General features: G+C 36.7%; 1 protein-coding gene and 1 pseudogene across 5 annotated transcripts; both read right to left on the bottom strand.

Moving 5' to 3' along the window:
• Window positions 1-5,121: 5,121 nt before the first annotated feature.
• Window positions 5,122-10,230, bottom strand: LOC102884553 (annotated as a pseudogene).
• ZNF846 (zinc finger protein 846) lies at window positions 10,129-20,848 on the bottom strand. 5 transcript variants are annotated; one of them, XM_015598162.2, is made up of 7 exons: window positions 20,528-20,848; window positions 17,945-18,178; window positions 17,408-17,619; window positions 16,645-16,771; window positions 16,094-16,180; window positions 12,745-12,827; window positions 10,129-12,276 (listed from the first exon to the last, which is right to left on the bottom strand). In XM_015598162.2, the coding sequence occupies exons 3-7, from the start codon at window positions 17,456-17,458 to the stop codon at window positions 11,221-11,223; spliced, it is 1,404 nt and encodes a 467-aa protein (XP_015453648.1). In that variant the 5' UTR covers window positions 17,459-17,619; window positions 17,945-18,178; window positions 20,528-20,848; the 3' UTR covers window positions 10,129-11,220. The 5 variants fall into 5 exon arrangements, with proteins under 5 accessions (XP_015453648.1, XP_015453655.1, XP_006905967.1 ...); XM_015598169.2 differs by having other exon boundaries at window positions 17,408-17,508; XM_006905905.3 differs by having other exon boundaries at window positions 16,094-16,177; window positions 20,528-20,846.
• Between the last annotated feature and the right edge of the window lie 1,230 nt (window positions 20,849-22,078).

Here is a 22,078-nt window from a genome sequence, read left to right as displayed (position 1 = left end):
CCAAGCTCCACTTCATTCCTTAGATTTGGGAAATTCTCATCCACTATTTGTCTGAAAATACTTTCTAGTCCCTGCTCCTTTTCCTCGCCTTTGGTGATGCCCATTATTCTTGTTTCCTCTCCTGATATTATCAGCTGGTTCTTAAATTTCTCTTTCATTCTTTTTCATTCTTCGGTTTCTCCCTTCTTCCTTCTGATGCATTTCTGTATTTCTGTCTTCGATATCACTGATCCTTTCCTCGATTTAGTTGACTCTATTTCCCAAGCTTGCTATTTCATTTTTCAACTCTTGCAATGTGTTCTTCATCTCCAGAAGTTCTAGTCTGTTCTTTTTTAGGGTTTCGATCTCTTTGCTCTGCTCATCTAGTTGTTTTTTCAATTCCTGAAATTGTTGATATGACTCGTTTCAGAACTCACTGAGTTTTTTCAGAAGTACCATCCTGAATTCTCTGTCATTTAAGTTTCATATTTCCATGTCTATAATCTTATCATCTGGAGATTTTTTCTCTTTCTGAGATGCCTTGTCACCTTGGTTGTTCATGGTGTTTAATGGATTATTTCTCCACCTTGGCATTAATAAAAATGTATTCTGCTTTTTTTCCGGAAAGATTTATTACATAAAGGTCTCTTTAGCCTGTTGCAAAGAAGGCACTTTTCTTTTGGTTTCCAGTAGGTGGTGTCTAAGCCTCTTGAATCCTTGCTTCATATAAAGCTTTAAAAATGCATTTTTATTTTCTGATAGATATTTAATCATGCTTGCTACCCTCAGTTTCAGTCCCTGTCAGTATTAGCAACAGTTTTGGTAGCATTTGCTCTGATTCCCCTGGGGCTCCGCGGTGTTCCGTCTCAGAAGGTATGGGGGGAGGGGCCCTCTGGGTTGGTGGTTGGGGGCTGCGGCTCAGTCTCCGTTTTGCAACTGCGGTTGGTAAAAATCATCTGTTGTTTCTCTGCCAGACACTTCTCTGCTTTCTGCCCTGATGACTGGGCCCTGCAGCCAGTCAGCCACGGAGAGCTCACAGCTCTCCCAGGCAGGGCTATTCAGGGAACTCACTACACGAACTAACGCCTCCTTCTCCCCTCTTCCTCCTCCTGCAGCGAACTCTGATGTCTGCGAGAGGCAACTTCTTTATTTCCCCCAGTCTACCACCCGAAATCCGGAGTTCTGACCTGTGGTAGCTCTTATGCGCAGATCCCACACTCAGACATGCTGGTGTGCAGTTTGGGTGTTTTTTGTTGAGTTTTAGATGTTCAGCTTATTGTTGTTTCAAGAGGAGAGATCTGGGGACGTCTCTCATTCCACCATGTTTCCGCAAAGTCTATATCCTGTGTACTTAACTGTCAAAGATATTTTTCTCTTTTTAGAATTTCACCAGCACATTTTCTCAATTTAATATCAGTAGCTTCAATATACTTTTTTTTATATTATGGACCATGGGACAAAACTATGCTTCTTGGTTATCAATAATGTTGCAGGAAGTTACAAGTTATCAAAGTAGCAGTCAACCTGTGATACAACGTACCTTTGAGGATGTAACCATAAGATTTGGGGCTCGTTTGTTGTAATGACAAATTTTATTTTAGTTGACATTAAATATTTTGATACAATTATTAATACATGGAGAGGTATGATAGGTTTATTGATCCGAAGTCCAGAAAAAAAAAAAAGACATAAACCAGCAGTTTATTCATTGTAGAAATGAGATTACAGTGAACAAAAGAACTAATTAAAAGGTGCGGGGACATAAAATTAATTTAGATTCCTATTTTATATCCAGGTCAAAAATACAATTATTAATACATGGAGAGGTATGTTAGGTTTATTGATCAGAAGTCCAGGAAAAAAAAAGACATAAACTAGCAGTTTATTCATTGTAGAAATGAGATTACAGTGAACAAATGAACTAATTAAAAGGTGCGGGGACATAAAATTAATTTAGATTCCTATTTTATATCCAGGTCAAAAATAAATGCTAGGTGGGTTCATGCCTCAAATGTAAAAGGCTAAACAATAAATCCTTTATTTTGAGGTAAGAATGGGTGACAGGAAAAAGACCTGTTGAGAACAAACCATTAAAGAAAATATTGACAAATTCAACTTTATTAAAACTAAGCATTTTCATCCAAAAAACATTAGAAATGATGTACAAAACAGATCACACATCAAATGAAATTTTCAATGCATATAATTGACAAAGATTACTGTTCCAATAAATAATTGCTATGAACTAATAAGAGAAAAAGGCAGTTCAACAGAAATACCATAAAAAGATACTTCACAAAAGAGAAAAACATAAGTGGCCATAATATGTAAGCAGATTCTTAATCTCATAAGAGAAATGTATATTTTAAAAAATATTTATACCCATGAAGCTGTCAGAGTAAATGAAAATGTGTTGCAAGTAATGTGGAATGCAAGAAAACTTTAATGGTGATTAAAACTGGTTCAACCTCTTAGGAAAACTCTTTGGAGCTACCCAAAAAAATTTTGGCACTCCTATATATCCTAATAATTCCAATCCTAATATAAAACTTTTTCTCACTTCTTCCACATGTGTGAGATTATTAAAACAGAGATATTCATAATATCAGAAAACTAGCTGCTAAAAGTTTCATCCACATCAGAAAGAATAACTATTTTTGAAATTACCATACACAGTGTAAAATTATGGCATAGAAAGTGAATGAATTAGTCATGCACTCAACAAAAAGTTTAAATCTCAAAAGCACAATGATGCAAAAATAATCAAGACAAAGAATTCAAACCTTAAGATTAAACTTGCTAACAAGTTCAAAAGCAGGCAAATTTATTTTAAAAATATATAGATTAATAGATTACAGAGGGATACACAGAGAGTTATAAAAAAAAAAAAGACAGTTGAATTCTATGACAATGTCAGTGTGTAAAGCAAACGTGATCAAATACTGGCAATTTCATAGTATTTAACCTAGTAGAACATCAAAATAAATGATAAATATAAAATCAGAAGAGTGGTTACCACAGGGATGGCAGAGATGATGAGACTGGAAAACTCTTCAAGCACACTTTATGCTTTATTCTTAACTTGGTAATAGGTATGTGTGTTTTCATCATATCACTGCTCTTTAAAAACTAGAGATATATTTTATACACCACTGCATACATGATATTTTAACATGTAAAACTGAGGTAAGGCCTTTCTTATTTTAATGTACAGATATGTTCTCCCATGTTCTTTGAATATTCAGGTCATGTTTCTCAGGCTTCAGAGTGCATCAGCAACTCACTGAGTTATTTATAAAACTCAACCTTTGGACATTTCCCCATCCAAAGATTCGAAGTCAGTAATTCTCAAGTGAGATTAAAAAATCTTCAGTGTGAACAAAGGTCTCAGATGCTTCATCTGAAGGTGTTCTGTGGATGTCAATGGAGGAAGCTCTGTTCTAGAAGAAACCATGGGATGCAGGCAGAAAGCTGTCTTCCCACTGTAGTGCTGACACATTCCATCCCTTCTATAGATGAGGGGTGCTCCCTTGAATCCTGTGGGACCTTCCCACACACACACATCCAGAAGATCCTTCTGTCTGATGACCCCACATATGAATTGTGAAAGAATGATGGCCTATAACCCTTCCATCTTTTCTCCTGTAGTATTTTTCATTCACCATCTCCTCCATAGAAAAACTGTGTTCCTCATAAAGATACATTGTAAAGTTTGCATAACCACCCTAATTATGCAGCCAACTCTTCAAGACTTTAGTCGGCCAAGTGATTTTATTCAACCATGTTTCTCTGTGTGGACTCTACCAAAGATGAGTAAGAAATATAAGAAGAGGTAAATAAAGAGATAAATAAAAACTCAGATACATGCTTCTCAATAAACCAACCAAAAGGCATCAAAATAAGTGAAGTGTCAGAAGAGATGAACAACCATTACACTGCTACCCAAGAATTAGTGATTTGATTATATTACTAAGACTGGAAAATATGCTCATAGATACTACAACGAATATAAACAAATATAAATGATGAAGCAGGTAGTAAAAATGAGTGCAAAAGGATTATATTAAGAATATAGGGAAGATACAGAAAACTATGATACCACTTAAATGTTATGAATACCACTATATGTCAGGCATTGTATTAAGTGCTTGTAGTGGTTATGAAAGCTGGCTGCCCTAGGTGGTCAGTCTAAGTCTTTTATATTAATCGTTTTCCTCCGCACTCGTAATTAGGTTTAGAAGGGGAATCTTGTTTTCAGTAATGGGCCTGAAAAGGTCATGAAAAAGTCAATTATCAACTGACTCAGGGAAGGACAGTCAGTTTTCTGCCTCTGGGCATCATGTCTGAATTCGACACCCGCATCTACTGCCACCAGTAGTCTTAGGAAGAAGCCACCTCACGGAGAACTGAATGAATCTCTAACTCTTGTATATTTTCTACATCTGAAGTACCTATAATAAAAGATAACTTTTTCTTGTATGAGAATATTAGAGCCAGGGTTCCTTTTTCTTATTAGAAGTGAAGACTTCAGCTTGTATTCAAATATCTTACAATCATCTGAAACCACTGACATAATTTAATTACACCAATGTTATAGCTAATGAAACTGAATATGATGGATTCTGATATTGCTTCAGAGAAACATAGTTAAATAGAAACAACTCTCAGTAATTACTGCATTGGGGTAAATTCACATGGCCATTACTCACAGTAGGCCTAAATCTGGGGTAAATTCACATGGCCATTACTATGGGATTAGGTGGAAAGCTAGTCTCTACTTATAACCATGGGCTTCCTTAAATGTTTTCCCTGTCCTATCCACATTCTCCCACATTCATCAGAGAACATTCGCCCCTCCCCCCCCCAACCACTATAACAAGATCCAAGCATTTAGGTTCTACTTCTATGGACATGAACCAAAAATCTGACCTTAGACAGCTGAAATCATTTGTGAAACATCATAAAATTAGATTAGAAGCAAAACCAGATTTCAAGCCTAATTTGAAATGCACTTGGTCATCATGTTATCTAATCATTTTAGAAGACCTTGATGATAGAAGTGTTATTAGATATTCTGAAACAATGGATATCTTTCCATTTGACTCACTCTAGAAAACTGGCACAAATGTGATGACACAATCACTAAAGAAAAGTTATCCTACTAATTATTTTTCTCAAGGCTCCCTTCATATCCCTGTTCCTGAGGCTATAAATGAAGGGGTTCATCATTTGAGGAACCACAATATACAACACTGAAGCCACTACAGTCTTCCTAGAATAGTCAGTAACTGCAGAACTAATGTATACTCAAAAAGCCTGTACTGCAGAATAAAAAGACAACTAAGAGATGAGACCCACTGGTGGAAAAGGCTTTATATTTTCTGCCAGCTGATGGAATTCTCAGAAAAGAGACAATCTGAGTATAAGTGGAAAAAATGCTACCCCCATACTAGCCATAAATTAGCCAGGATGGTATTGATGAAAGATTCAGAACAGGCCAGCTTGATGACCTGAACAAACTCACAAAAGGAGGAGGGGATTTCCAGGTCTGTGCAGAAGGACAGTCACAACACCATCAGGCTGTGGAGCAGAGCATCCACAGTGGTAATGCACAAGGAGAGTAGAATAAACAACCCACAGAGGGAGTGGTTCATGATGACTGTGTACATCAAAGGGTGACAAATGGCCACATAGTGGTCATAGGCCATTGCTGTGAGTGGAAAATTTTCCAAAACATCAAAAATCAGGATGAAGCAGATCTGGGTGAGACAGCCTGTGTAAGAGATGTGCTGATTCTGTGCTTGGATGTTCACCAGCATCTTTGGGATTGTGGCTGTGTTTAAACAGATGTAAGTAAAGGACAGAATGGCAAGAAAGAAGTACATGGACATGTGGAGGTGGTAGTCAGAGATGACAGCCAGGACAATGAGCAGGTTTCCCAGGATGGTGACCAGGTATATGGTCAGGAACAGGCAGAAGAAGAAGGGCTGCAGTTCCGGATTATCTGTCAATTCCAGGAGAGTAAATTCTGAAACATGTTTTGTTTCTAGGTTCTATGTTGTTGATGAATCTGATGTAAAACACTAGATGACAAGAAAACAAAATGTATGGTCCCTAGACCAGCAGAAGCAGTACCTGGAAACTTGTTAGAAATGCCAATTAAATCACTTCAGACTTAATGATGGTAAGATCCAGGGATGATGACCAATCTGTTTTAACAAGCTCTATGCTAAAATTTGAGAACTGGTGTTCTAGAAAAACACTCATCTATACTATGGACCCATGTGAACATATGAATCTTTCACTCTGCTCATTTCTCCCTCCATTCTTTTTCTCTCCCTCCTCCTCTTACCCTCTACTCACTTAGTCAAACCAAAATTTTCTTGAGCAATAAAATACATTGAGGCAAGTCAGTAGAATGGAATAAAGAACACAGAACTATTTCACACCTCCAAACAAATGAAAATATAAGAATAAAATTACAAAATCTGTCTCATCTTTAGGGATTTTCTTTCTCTAAGGTGGTGATATATGATTAAAACAAACAAAACTGGCTGAGAGAAAGGGTGAAATACATAGGATCCTAAAAAGACATAAAACAACAAAACATTTTTGGTCCTCAAAGAACAGTGTTGGATAACACTGGCACCGACCATCCTAACAGGTGTGTCCCTATGCAGTAGTGGTTTTACCTCTCCCAAAGGAAACTGAAGTGGCCATCAGAAGATCAATTATTTGGCGTAAATCTTAGACTCAAGCACTCTGAAGTTAATACAGCTTCAGCATTTGCTTTTCAAATGGGGAAACACTTTAACTGTATTAGAAGCCCAGGGTTCTCACTTATATATTGGGAACTATCATAAAACTATTGGAATAAACCATCAACAAAACAAAGAGGGAACCAACTGAAAGGGAAAAAATATTTACAAACAACATCTCCAATAATATACAAAGTATATAAGGAACTCATACAACTCAACAACAAAAAAAAATCAATCCAATTAAAAAATGGGCGAAGGACAAATAGACACTTCTCCCAAGAAGATATACAAATGGCCAATAAAAAGATATGTTCCACTTCACTAGCTACTAGGGAAATGCAAATCAAAACCACAATGAGATACCACCTTACATCTGTTAGAATGGCTATCATCAACAAGACAAGTAATAAGTGTTGGAGAGGTTGTGGAGAAAAAGGAACCCTCTTACACTGCTGGTGGGAATGTAAATTGGTACAGCCACTATGGAAAACAGAATGGATGCTCCTCAAAAAATTAAGAATAGAATTACTATATGACCCAGCAATCCTTCTTCTAGGTATCTAGCCCCCAAATTTGAAAACATTTATCTGTAAAGATAGATGCAGCATTATTCACGGTGGCCAAGACATGGAAGCAACAGAAATGCCCTTCAATAGATGATTGGATAAAAAAGATGTGGTATATATATATACAATGGAATATTATTCAGCCACAAAAGATGAAATACTGCCATTTGTGACATGGATAGATCTTGAGAGTATCATGCTAAGCAAAATAAGTCAGCCAGAAAAAGTTGAGATCATATGATTTCACTCATATGTGGAATATAAAATGAAAAACAACAAATGAATAAAACAAACAAAAACTCAGACACATACAACAGTTAGCAGTTACCAGAGGGAAAGGTGGGAGAGAGGAGGTAGAAAAGGGTAAAGGGGGTCAAAAATATGGTGATGGAAGGAAATTTGACTTTAGCTGGTGAACCCAATGCAATATGCAGATGAGGCATTATTGAATTGTACATGAAAAACTTTATTGGGTCATTGCAATGATGAGAAATGAGTAGGCTTACAGAAGCCAGCACTGTGCTGAGCACAAGGGACCCTCATAGTGACACTGCCTGTTTAATTATTTTTTCTGCTGAATAACTAACAGTACCTGACCTGTTTCACTGCTAGGAAGAAACTGGTGGGGTAGGGCAAGTTGAGGAAACAGGAAAGAAAGAAGGAACATCATTAGCATGACAACAGGCATGGGTTTAGGTGCCGAAATTCTCTCTGGGAATCTTGGCCATGTGTGGGGTAAATGAAAGAAATATCAATGATATTCATATTTATTTGGCATGGATATAATTAAAATTAATTAAATAATAACATAAATTAGATCTATGAATCAACACAAGCAATAACAACCTACAAGAGAAAAAATTGTTTGATATAAAATATACAGCACAAGAAATCTTAAAATATTTTTAAACCTACATAAGTGTGTTTATTTTTATTTTGGATTACTCAAGCATTAACAAAAAGCATAAAGGATATTAAGGAAAAACTGAGTGTCCACCACTCAATGTTATCAAATAAACCCACTTCATCATTCTTTCTTTAGGTATTTTCATTGAAATAATAGGTATCTTTGAAGCATCCCACATCAGGTTATTGTACAAATTGATTCTTTTCTTCTCCTGAGGAAACCACTACATTAACTTGATGTGCATTATACCCTATACTTTTTCTTATATTTGGTATTTTTCTACAAGCAAATGCACTGATTTTTTTTTTAATTTATTTTTTATGGTGACATTGGTTAATGAAATCCAATACGTTTCAACTGTACACTTTAACAGTAAGGTACTGTGTGTTCGCCTCCTGTAGTTAGATTTCTTTCCATCACCACATATTTGATCCCCTTTACCCCATCTACTTTCCTCCTCCTCCAACCTCCTATCCTCTGGTAACCACTAGTTCATGTCCATGAGTCTCTGTTTGTTTATCCTGCTCATTTGTTGCTTTTAGGTTTATCCTCTGGTAACCACTAGTTCATTGTCCATGTCCATGGATCTTGTTTGTCCTGTTCATTTGTTGCTTTTAGTTTTATATCTCACATATAAGTGATATCATGTGATTTTCAACTTTTCTGTCTGGCTTATTCTGCTTAGCATGATTATCTCGAGGTCCATCCATGTTGTCACAAATGGCAGTATTTAATCTCTTTTTATGGCTGACCAATATTCCATTGTATGTATGTACTACAGCTTCTTTATCCAATCATCATAGGACACTTCGATTGCTTCCATGTCCCAGCCACTGTGAATAATGCTGCTATGAACATCAGTGTGCAAATATCTTTTCGGATATGGGTTTTCAAGTCAAAGTCAGCTTTTGAAAATGTCCCCAATGACACTCATAATCAAATCCCGGTCATGGACACCAATCTTAATTCTATTCTTATTTCATAGACTATTACTTCTCATCCATTTGCTACTTCTTCCCTCGACGCCAACTGCTTGCCAACCCTCAGATGAAATCATCTAATCTAATGGTTTTAAGTATCATCTATACATTGATGACTCTCAAATGTAAGGGCTCAGCCTGATAAAGACGTGGTTTTTCTCATGTACCAAGAAGTCTAAACAGGCAGTCCAATGGCTTGTGCAAAGACACCAATGCAGGGGAATTGTCCCTGTGTTTTTTTAACCAAACTGTATTTGTCTGTAGTTTTTGTCCCTATAGCATAAAATTTATCATCCGAACTCCAGAAATGTATCTGATTTCCAGGAAAGGTGAAGGTGCATGAATGGCAATAAAGAGAAATAGCTATATGAGACTGTCCCCTTTTTAACAGCTTCCCCAAAATCCACACCAATGACTTCTGCCTACTTCTCATTAGCCAGGACTGTCAAAGTCTCCCATAAACCTAAAGAAACCTAAGAAGGAAAATGCTTTTTAATTATGTGCCTGGAAATAATCTAAATTCTATTTAAAATGTACCAAAGGACAAGGGGTATTAAAGAGACAACTACATACTACTTGCCATACAAGGCCAGAGAGAATTTTCCTATAAACAAAAAGAATACATATCATAAATTGCCCATTTTATAATCTACTTGCAAATACATTAGAAAGCAGTCCCCAAAAAGTTATAAAAATGCCCCTACATCACCAATTATATGACCAAATATCTCATAGTTCAATGAAAATATTATACTGTAAATGAAGAAGTCATTAAAGCTAAACCATAATGAAAACATTATATGAAATGAGTAAAATACAGCAGATGTTCTACTTAAAGTGTCTTTAAAGTAATTAAACTTTATAATACAAAATCACCACTGAGAATTAAGAGACTGAGTATTTTTCTTGAGAATAAGACAGACAAAAAGGCAATCTCATTTTCATGTTATGTATTTTAATTTCTCCTCAAGAATCATCTTGCGTACAAGCAAAGAACAAACAATACCTGAAAGCTTTCCAAAATTCCTCACATTCATAGTTTATTCCTCCAAAAAGCATTTTACAAGTCTCCTAAGGGATGTGTATTTACCAAAAAATATTCCCACACTTTTATATTCATAAAGCTTCTTTCCAGGGTGCATTTTCATGTATAGTGTAAAATTTATAAGATGAATATACCATTTCCCACGTACCCTACAATCAATTTATCTCCAGTGTGAATTACCATTTTACTAAAGGTTGAAAGCTAAACCACACACACACACACACACACACACACACACACACTCCTATACTTCTAACATTCATAACATTTTCTCCCTCTGTGAGACAAAGAATGTTCACACTGAGGCAGAAGCTTTCCTACATATATATTACCTTCATAAGGTTTCCCTCCCCGTATATCATGACTTATTCATTAACAGCTGAACAATTTTTAATATTTCTACATTTGTGCATCTTCTTGCATATGAAGCTTTCGGGAATTTCTGAATTTCCATATTATTTACATATATAAGGCACCTCTCCACTGTGAGTTTTTAAATGTTGAGTTCTTAAAAGATATGAGAAGAAAGTGTAGCTCTTCCTGCATCTTCTACATTCACAGGTTTTATGCCAGTACAAAGTCTCATGTGGATACTAAGGCCTCAAAACTAAGTAAAGGTTTCATTATATACAGATGGTTTTGCCCCAGTGTGAGTTATCATGTGTTATTAAAGCATGTTAAATAGTTTAAGGCTGTAGGTCATCCTTCACATGGCTTTTACAGTAATTTTAGACATATAAAACGTTTCAATCAAAATTTTAAAAAAATTTTTTAAGTCTTTGTCAGATATCTTATAATCAGAAAATGTTTCTCTCAAGTGTTTTTCTTACACATTCTGTAGCGTATGAACAATTATGGCTCTTCCATATTTATATGAATAGGAATTCTGCCCTGAGTAAGTTCTCACATATTACATAAGAATGAAAACTGACTAAAATGTTTTAATATTCTTTACTTTCATAAGGTCTTTGTCCAGATGAGTTCAGATGTGAATACTAAGGTCTGAAGAACATTTATAGGCTTTTTCACATGCTTTAGTTCTTAAATGTTTAGCAAGTGCTGAAGACTGAGTGAAAGCTTTCCCACATTCCTTACATTTGTATGGTTTCTCTCCAGTGTGAGTTCGCATGTGAATATTAAGGCATGTGGAGTATCTAAAGGCTTTCTCACATTCTTTACATTCATATGGCTTTTCTCCTGTGTGCGTTCGCATATGCATATTAAGATTTGTGGAACGAGCAAAGGCTTTCCCACATTCTTTACATTCATAAGCTTTCTCTCCAGTATGAGTCCTTAAATGTGTAGTAAGGCCCGATGACTGAGTGAAAGCTCTCCCACACTGCTTACATTCATATGGCTTCTCTCCGGTGTGTGTCCTTACATGTTGATTAAGCATTGAAGAATTAGTAAAGGCTTTCCCACATTCCTTACATACATAGGGTTTCTCTCCAGTGTGTGTACGCATGTGTAAGACAAGTCCTGAGGAATGAGTGAAACTTTTCCCACAATCCTTACATTGATATGGCTTTTCTCCACTGTGAATTCTTCTATGTTTTGTAAGGTATGAGGAATGAATAAAGGCTTTCCCACATTCCTTACATACATATGGTTTTTCTCCAGCATGAATTCGTACATGTAAAATAAGTCCTGTGGATCGAGTGAAGGCTTTCCCACATTCTTTACATTCATATGGTTTATCTCCAGTGTGGTGTCTCACGTGTACCTTAAGTGATGACTGATTAACAAAGGTTCTCTGACAATCTTTGCATTCATACAATTTCCCTCGTGACTGAGTTTTCTTGTGCCCAGTAGGATTTGAAAGCTGACTGAAGGCTTTTTCATGTTGAACGCACTCAGAAGTTTTCTCCCTAACATGGATTTCTTTGAAAGTATGAATGAAGTTCTTTTTGAAGGCTTTTCCACTCTGATTACCCTTAGAAATTTTCTGTCTAATGTGAGTTTTAAGAAATAAGTGTTCACTACATACTTTTCCACAGAGGTTAGAGCCATATTGTTTCACTCCAGCATTGCTTTTCTCCTGTTAAGATATAAATTATAATTAAAGACTTTTTCACATTCATTATAACAAAATCTCTCCCCCATCACAACTTTTATGTATTACAAACATTATCATTATTGAATTTTTCCTATTAAGTTGAATAAGCCGACCTTGAGGGTCAGGACCCCACATTATATTCTCTACTTTCAGAGAGCTTCGTAGAGAGTTTTTCTGATAATTATTTAAACTAAATTGCATTTCAAAAACTGGATACCAGAGTTTAATATATGTGGATGTTAACTTGCGAGATCTCTGAGGAGAAACAGATTTGAAGTAAATTTAGAGTGCTTCTCAAATTATTGATGTTCAGAGAATCTCTTCATAGACTCTGCTTTTTTTTTTTTTTTTTTTTTTTTGAGTAAATGGTATTTATCTCATATAATTTTCATGGATTTTGTGCTTCTGGTCTTGATGTGGAGGTAAAAAATTACTTCTTGGAGATCTTACCAACTGTATTCCATTTGATGTTTTTTCCACAGAAATATTTTGAAGAGGTGTGGAAACTTTGGTTTTGAGTTGCAAATCCAATTCTGAAATAAAGTGGAAAAAAATCAAGTTTGGAAAATAACTGAGATAAAGTTGTTTATAAAACCATATAACACAGAGAATGACATCACAAAACATGGTACATAGGGAACTACAGGGCTCCTTCCCACCAGAAAACACTAACAAGCTTACAAAAACTATCAGAACCAACTCTTGCAGAATTTGGAATCTAGTCAAAAGGTACACAGCCAAGGGACATTAAAGAAAGAAGCAGCTATATTTCACCAAGAGAATGTTGCAGCATTTTAACTTCCCGCCTGTCATCCACACTCTCTAGATAAGCTGCAGCCATGCAGATGGCAAGATGCACTCCTTGAGCAAGTTGCTAGTGCCAAAAGGAGGAATATGGACCTTATTCCCAAAGAACTGCCATTGTGTGTTCTGATCTGTTTGGCAGCTTTCTCAAGTATTGGTGCAAGGGGCTCCCTTTATTTCACTCAAACCGGAGAGTTCCCAAGAGTGAGGAGCATTCCAAGCAGTTTCCACTAAAAGTGTTTACTGGTGAACTATTGGCCACAACAGCATGAGGAAAGGGAAAATGGTTAGGACTAACAGTACACAAAGTGAAAAGCCTTGGAAGGAACAAGTTTGGAATGATAAATGAATACATAAGGGCTTTTAAAAACTTGAGGATTTACAAGGAAATCAAGGAGTCCACAAGCATGCCCAGGGCTGAATGTCTGCTCAGAAAGGCCAGAGAGAACTGAATGCTTTCACCTCTGTCTGACCTTCAAAATTCACTCAAGCAGGAAAGGAAGGCTAAGCAGGAAACAGCCTAGCTAAGCACTGAAGGAGTGATCCAACCTATAGCCAATTGACAAAAACTAAAAGACTTTTTAGGTTTTGGTTTTTTTTGTTTGTTTTACTTCAAGCATTTAAAGAATTTCTGTCATTCTAAGGTGACTACTAAGCTAACAGAACACAGATTTCAGGGGCTGCACTAAAAAGAACATACAATATACAAAAATAATTGATAAAAGTTACTAAACAAACCAGTAGTCCACAACAAGCAGCAACAGCAAACCTCTGGGAGATGGGAGAATCAGATTTTCAAACTGTCACATTATAATATCTAAAATTACATTTTCAACTAAAAAATATGACATATGCAAAGGAACAAGAAAAAAAATAATAGAAATTGTCCCTGAAAGCAAAGACAGTGGACTCACTAAATAAAGACTTTAAACCAGTTTGTTTAAATATATGTCCAAAGAGCTAATGAAAATCATGGACAGAGAACTAAAAGAAACCAAAAAAATGATGTCTCACCAAACAGAAATCATCAATAAATAGAAATTACAAAAATAAATAAACAAAATTCTAGAGCTGAAAAGTTACAATATGGAAAATGTGTGGTACAGGCAAAAGAACAGACATATACATGAATGGAACAAAACTGAGAATTCAAAAATAAACCCATACATCTAGGATCAATTGATTCTCGACAAGCATGCCACAACCATTCAATGTGTCTCTTCAACACGTAGTGTTGGGATAACTGAATATTCTTATACAAAAGAATCAAATTGGACCCCACTTCACACTGTATACACAAATTAACTGAAAATGGATCAAAAAGCCTAGTGTCAACGCTAAAACTATAAAACTCTTAGAAGAAAATGTGGGGGTAAATCTTCATGACCTTAGATTTGACAATGTCCAATCCTTCTATCTATTCTAAAGTAAGACCTTGGACCTCATCAAATTTAAAAATGTTTGTGCCTCAGAGAACACTATAAAAAAAGCCAAAAGATAACCTGAAAAAAAAAATGGGAAAAATAACTGCAAATCATATATCCCATAGGAAGAGTGCACTATTAGAATACATAAAGAACTTCTTCACTTCAATAAAAAGACAAACATTTCAATGTAAAAAATGGGCAAAGGACTTATATCAGCATTTCTCCAAAAAAAAAGACAGAAATGGCCAAAAAACACATGAAAAGATGCCCAATATTGTTTGTTTTAGGGAAACTCAAATCAAAACCACAATAAGATACCACTTCATACCTGCTAGAAGGATTAGTATTAAAATAAAAAATAAAATAAGAAGGGTTGGTAAGGGTGTAAAGTAACTGGAACTCCTCTAAGTTGCTGGTGGGAATGTAAAATGGTGCAGTCATCTGTAACAAGTTTAACATAAAATGCCAAATAGTTTAGCAATCTGTAACAAGTTTGACATAAAATGCCAAATAGTTTAGCAATCTGTAACAAGTTTGACATAAAATGCCCATGTGACCCAGTAACTATTTCTGGTTACATACTCCAAAGAGCTGAAAACAAGTATTCAAATAATTGTTCACAAATGTTCATAGCAGCAGTATCCACAATTGCCAAAGGTGAAAATAAAGTCCATCAAACAATAATTGGATAAACAAAATGTGATATAGTCATGAAATTGAGTATTATTCAGCCATAAAAAATAATGAAATGCTGACACATACTACAACGTTGATAATTTTGCAAACATTATGCTAAGTAAAGAAAGCCAGACAAGGAAGCTCACACTTTGTATAATTCCATTTATAAGGTACATACAGAATAGGTAAATCCATAGAGATAGAAGGCAGATACGTAGTTGCAGGGACTGGAGGGAGGGACAAATGGGGACAGACTACCTAAGGGTACATGGTTTCCTTGTGAGGTGATGAAAATACTTTGGAACTAAAAAGAGCTGATGGTTCCCTAACACTGTGAATGTACTCAATTCAACGAATTATACTCATTAAAATGGTTAATTTATGTGTATTTTACCTCAAAAAAAGCATGTGGCACATGTTTACGTCAAAATATGAATGAAACATAATAAAAATGGTGAAACAAAAAGAAAGATGGACCACAAAGAGTTTGGCTGTGTTAAGAGTCTGACAATGATAAGGGCATGGTGTCAAAATTTTAGGCAATTTACAAAGCTTAAGGCAAAACTAAGGTTGACAGTAAACAAAAAAAGATGATAGAAATTAAGAAAACAAAATAGGAAGGTATTGAGAAAAGAGCTACCTCCAAGTAATGAAATTCTCAAATAAGCCAGCCAGATCTTTCTGAGAACAAAAAAAGTTGAGATCAATGGAAATTAGAAGTAAAAGGGAAGTTGAAGGTTTCTGAGGAAACTGAGAAACCAAATGGCCTCAGCCCTCTCAGAAAAAAAGAGTAAACCTTTACAAGTTTGCAAAGTGATATTTCCAAAGGTACTGCGCCTTTTCCAGGCTAGCACAGCTCTTCACAAAACCGTATCTGCTTGTGAACTCACCCTGCCAAACTCCTCCAGTTGCTGTCTTCAGCTCTCCTGCTCTTTCCAATCCAGAGCTGACACTGGGTTTGCATGATTCATACCCTGCTTAAGGGAGAAATACATAAAGAGGACCTTGCAAGACATAATAAAACATATCCTTGAATCGGGAACCAACCCCTTAGCCTTCAGGGTTTCTCAAGACAATAAAGTCTCACAGCAAAATAATCATGTAAAATTTTGAATAAATGCAATAAAACTATTTTAAAGGTATCGAAAATCCAAGCAACATTCTTTCTGTGTATCCTCAAATGCCTGGCGATCTCTAAGACCTGAACACCATGTCCAACCTCATACATATTTATGTCCTATGGTTTTATAGTCCATAAAAGAAATAAAGTCATTTTTTTACATAGAACTTCATTTTCATGGAGACTCCACTAGACAGTAAAGTCCCTGAGGCCAAGGACTACGCCTGTCTTGTTTACCACGGTATTCCCATTTGACAGCACAGGTACTTAAGAAACTTTCACTTCATAAGGGGCTCAGTAAAGAAACAATGCCAGCCTTACCTAATGTAATGAGATTCTTATAGTTCTCCAACATCACATCTCTGTAGAGATCTCTCTGCGTTTGATCCAACAAAGTCCACTCCTCCTGGGTGAAGTTCACAGCAACATCCTCGAAGGTCACTAAATGCTAAACCATCAAACACATGCTGGCTTCAGCTAAGTACCATCTTCATTGATGTTCTCAGAAAGATGCATGGGGAGTTAAGGAAGGTAAACCACAAGCCTACAGTACTCCTGGGCCCAGACCTCTTCTCCTCTCTTGCTTTAGCCCCTGCCTCGTGATCGCATCCAGTCAAATGGGTATACCAGCATCAATGACACAGGACTGAACTTATCTTACCATAACTTTACTGTGGGCTCTTACAGCTTTATTCCTCCTCTACTTATAGGATGCATTTAGCACTAAACACAATGCGGCACTTTGTAAAATCTAATAACAAAAGAATTATTTCCACAGTGACACAGCAATTCCCTAAGATTAGATACCTTCGTTTCCTTCCATAAGATCTGTCATAATACTGAGTAAAACAGTAGGCCAATAAGTGTGATTGAGGATCAAAAAGAACTAGTGAATACTGAGATAAAAATCATTTCCAGTATATTCCCTGTATACAGCTCTATACTGAGATAGCATGAGTCCTGGAGAAAGTCACCGAGACTCATTCTCTAAGCAGGGTCATAACTGCTTTAAGAAGCTTGGGGACATGGCTACCTGACAGAAATAAGCATGACAGTTTTGAAGAAAGGTCAACTTTCTACTCACCTGAGAAAAATCCATCAGTAACCCAGTCACCATCCTCAATTTTCCTCTCATGAAATAGAAAGGATCCCAAGAAAGAGGACCTCCGAGAGAACAGCAGGAACCTCGAAGCCAATTAAATTCCAACAATCACATGCCTATAAGCTGTTCCACGCCACGTACATAACAAACCACAAACATACTACTTCCATAATATGACAAAGTGCCTGAGTTTCCTAGAGCAAGAAAATGATTTTCAGCATTTTGTTACCTATGAGGAACAAGTTAAAATTTCCATCTTAGAGCTACACAAATTAAAGTACAGAGAGGCAGAGCTGTTTACTGACATGGTAAGATTCATAAACATTTATTTCCCCAAAAAGCCCTCACATACCTTCTTGCATCCCAAATCCCAGGAACCTGACTTCTACACATTCTGACCATTTCAATCATGCTTACATGGCCCACTGCATGATCACTCAGCCCCTGAGCACTGGATCTGACATTTATTGAAGGATCTGTATCCAGTAGACAATTTGAGAAGCATCGAAAAGGACTCACCACACACGAGTCCGATTAATGGCTGGCATAATGTAAATGTAACAGGGATATTTCCTGGAACGTTCCACTTCTTGCTCAGCAGATCACGCCAGAGAAGCTTTTGAATTTAAATTAAGAGGCTGATCTCGATTTCTCTTCATATCCTAGAGTGTCTGGATAACTGGTTCACAACATCAATCATTAAGCAACAGACGTTTTTCTTCAATTGTCAAACTTCACTCTTTAGCCATCTCTCTGCAGATGACACATGTGACAGCCATTAAAGACTTGTCTAATACATGAGTTGCAGTCGAGACAGCATAGTAGGTAAATGCTGAGCTTGCCTGCTCCCATGACTGCATTAAAATTGCAACTAAATTATGAAACAGTCGACCTGGAGAACAATCTAAAGACTAGCTGAACAGAACGCCTATAAATGGGCATATAAAAAGGAGGCCACATGGAGAATTAAAAAAAAAATGGAACTGTTTAATGTGCAAATATTAATAACAACTGCCATTTACTGAGCCCCTGTTAAGCAGTTTTACATATATAAGCTCCTTTAGTTGTAACAACCCTCCAAATTGAGTATTATTAATATTGTCATTTAACAACTGAGAAAACTAAGGTTCGCACAGGATTTGTAATTGACCCAAAATCACCAGTTAGGAAGTGTGAGTCAGGAGTACACAAAGGTTAGTGTGTCAAGATCCTGATCTCCTGTGGTTGTCGATATTCCTGACGTGACCAGAATTCAGTCCAGACTATCTGCTAGGCATAATGGAGAGAAGTACAAAAGGTTTTATGAAATCAGAAGTCTCCCTGAGCACCCCCTGATGAAGGTGGGTTGGTCTTGGAATCTTTGACTCCCTCAGTCTCTTATTTCTTCATTCACTCAGCAAATATTTAGTAAGGGTCTTCCTTATGCCAGGCCAGACAGTAGGCCCTGAGGAGAAAACAGTTCCTGGGGATCTCACAGTTCATTTGGGCAATGTGCATAATAAACAAATAATTGATATCAGTTAATGATGAGCAATATAGTTACAGAAAGAATAAATCCCATATAAAGTATAAGGAGTACCACACATATGCAAATATACTCCTTGATAAAGAGACAAGACTGGTTAGGGGTAAAATAAAGATTGAATAAGAAAATAACCACTTCAGAGGACTGTGGTAATTGATATCTCACTTACTTAAAAATTTAGTGTTCCAATTTTGACCTAAAAACATCCAAACCTGAATATCAGGATTTTAGAAAAAACTCAAAATACAGTTCTAATGTTAGTCACTACAAAGGGGCCTGAATCATGTCATTGTTTTTCTTTTATGTTGAAATTGAAGTCTTCCAATATTACCTCACAGTTAGTTAACAAAGACTATCATATATATATGTATATATACATATGTAATTTTCATATTACTGATCATTTTTATTAAATATTGATTTTATTTTCATTCATCCTCTCAGTACACTTTTTATCCTACTTCTGTATCCTACTTCTCAACCTTATGAGGTAGTACGTTTAGTTCCATTTCTTGAACTTCTTTTGTTGAATTACAGCATTCATACAATGAGGAAAGTAATCATGAATAAAAAATCTCAGTGAACTATCAAGAAATAATCATGCTCAGGTAAGCACCACTCAGGTCAAGGAATAGAACATATCCATATTCAGCATCTCAGACATATTCCTTGTTTCTTCTCCAAATCACAAACTCCATGCCTCCCAATCACAACCACTATTCTGACACTTAACACTCTAGGCTATTTTAGCTATTTCTGAATTTTAAAGAAACAGTATGAAACAGCATGCATTCTTCTGTGTCTGGTTTCTCCCATTCAATAGTATGTTTATGAGGTTCATCCAAGTTATTGCATCTCTCTACCTATGGTTTGGTCCACTTTGCTGAAGAGTATGCCACAGAAAATATATGCCACAATTCATCCATTCTTCTCTTGATCCACTTTGGGTTATTTCCACTTTAGGGATATTCCAAATAATGATGCTATAAAGTCTTTATGTTTAATTGGTGTCTATGTGCATGCCTTACTGGTGTGTTAACTAACAGATCATATTTAGTGGATACTCTTTAAAAATGTGTTGCCACTAGCAGCTTATGCACATCTTAAGCAACACTTGGCACTACCACTCTTTTTAGTTTTACTCTTAACCATTCGGTGTGTACAGTACTATCACACTGTGATTTTAACTCGTATTTCCCTGGTTGCTGATATGAAGCACCTGTTCACATATTTGCTGTCCATTTATATATTTTCTTTATTGAAGAGCCTATCCAAACCTCTTGCTCATTTTTCTACTGAGTTTTCATTTTGGCTATTATTCTGTAGGAGTTATTACATAACTGTTTGTTGTTACATGTGAGGCAATTAACCAAGTTATTAAAGGTCAAATACCATTTCTGCAATTTATTCCAATCCCCTTACTCTCAAAAGATTTATACACAGATGGAGAGAGATGTAGAAATATAGTAGATATGCAAAATATTAACAAATGGTCGATGGACAAGGTAACACCTAAATAATTAATCAAACTTCAATAACGGGGACCCACAGCCAGAGCATTTCTGGCGAGTGCTCACCGGAATGCACAGCAGTCGCCAGGTAGGTGAGAAGAGGCGCCGTTTGGGGAAACGCTAGGGCCGTTTCCCAGAACAGCATAAATGCTTTTTCTTCTGGAAAAAAAGACACAAGGTTGCTTTGGCAGCTTCTGAGAGACGCACAGCGGACGAAGAAAAGGCCCTGCCTCCACCGGAGACTGAGCCACCGCTCAGGCTCGCGCAGCAGGAGCCGGCATAAGCGCTTGGGGGAACCGCTGCGGCTACGAAAAGCCTCTGGGGGCTAGATGAGCTGACGTCAAGAGAGGAGAAAACCTATCTCAGATACAAGGACCAACGCAAAATGAGACGTAAACCGATCAGCACTTCCGTTTCCGGTTTCCACACCGCGATCCGCGTGAGGGGCGGGACTTCAGGAGCTGGAGGACCAGGAAGATGGAAGGCGGAGGTAAGGGTCGCTTCTAGACGCGAAGGGATGCGGTAAGACCTGAGTCGAGCCCAGGCTCTCCATATCGACCAGTCCTGGAAGGCAGTGCCGGGCCGGAAGACCGAGCAGAGGACGGAGTTAGAAGTGGGACAGACGCAGAGTGCTTGGTTTGCGTCGTGGGCTGTCCCAGGAGGTCGTGGTTCCGGGAGGCGTCCTATCTAAAGATTAGCGTACAGGCAGGAAGAAGCTCACTAAATGCTTTTCTACTGACCTTTCTCCTTATTTCTCCAATATTGTGCAACAGTGTGCACATATTTAAAAAGATAAGCCTGATAGTCTATAAAATGGTCTATCCCCCTAATTTATTGTTCTTTCTTTAAACGTTTAGTTTTGTTTGAGATATACTTCTCATAGCATACAATTAAGCCATTTAAAGTGTACCATTTAGTGGCTTTTAGCATATTCAAAGAATTGTGCACCCACCACCACAATCAATTTTAGCACATTTTTATTATCACAAAAAGAAACCCAGTACCTCCTTAGCCATAATTCCCCATTTTACCACCCCCCAGCCTAAAGTGACTACTAATCTACTTTCTGTCTCTAGATTTGCCTAGTCCCCACATGTCATATAAATGGAATCTTACAATATGTAGTCTTTGCATCTGGCTTCTTTCACTTAACTATTTTAAAGGCTCATCTATGTTATAGCATGTATCGCTTCTTCATCTCTATTACGGAATAACAGTCCATTACATGGATATATCACCATTTATCCATTCATCCATTGATGGACATTGGGTCATTTCCACTTTTTTATCTACTATAAATAATATGGGATGCCTTTTAAGCAATGATCTGAGAAAAATTCACATTACTAAACGTTTATAAATAAAAAATGAGAATAATAAAAATAAATTCCAAGCTCAAACAAAAGCCCTGAAATAGAATATCAATGCAAACCAAGATATAAAAAGTTATATAAGACTTTACACTACAAAAAAAGCATCAAACTCAGATTGGTTTTGCTCTAAGGGGTTTTTTTTTGCGGGGGGGGGGCGTTGATAACAGCCTTGTTGAGCTATAATTAACACACCTTACAATGCAACTATTTAAAGTGTACATTCAGTGGTTCTTATATTCACAGT

Source organism: Pteropus alecto, unplaced genomic scaffold (assembly GCF_000325575.1).
Source record: "Pteropus alecto unplaced genomic scaffold, ASM32557v1 scaffold761, whole genome shotgun sequence".
Taxonomy (NCBI): domain Eukaryota; kingdom Metazoa; phylum Chordata; class Mammalia; order Chiroptera; family Pteropodidae; genus Pteropus; species Pteropus alecto.
This window is presented reverse-complemented; position numbering and strand designations above follow the sequence as displayed.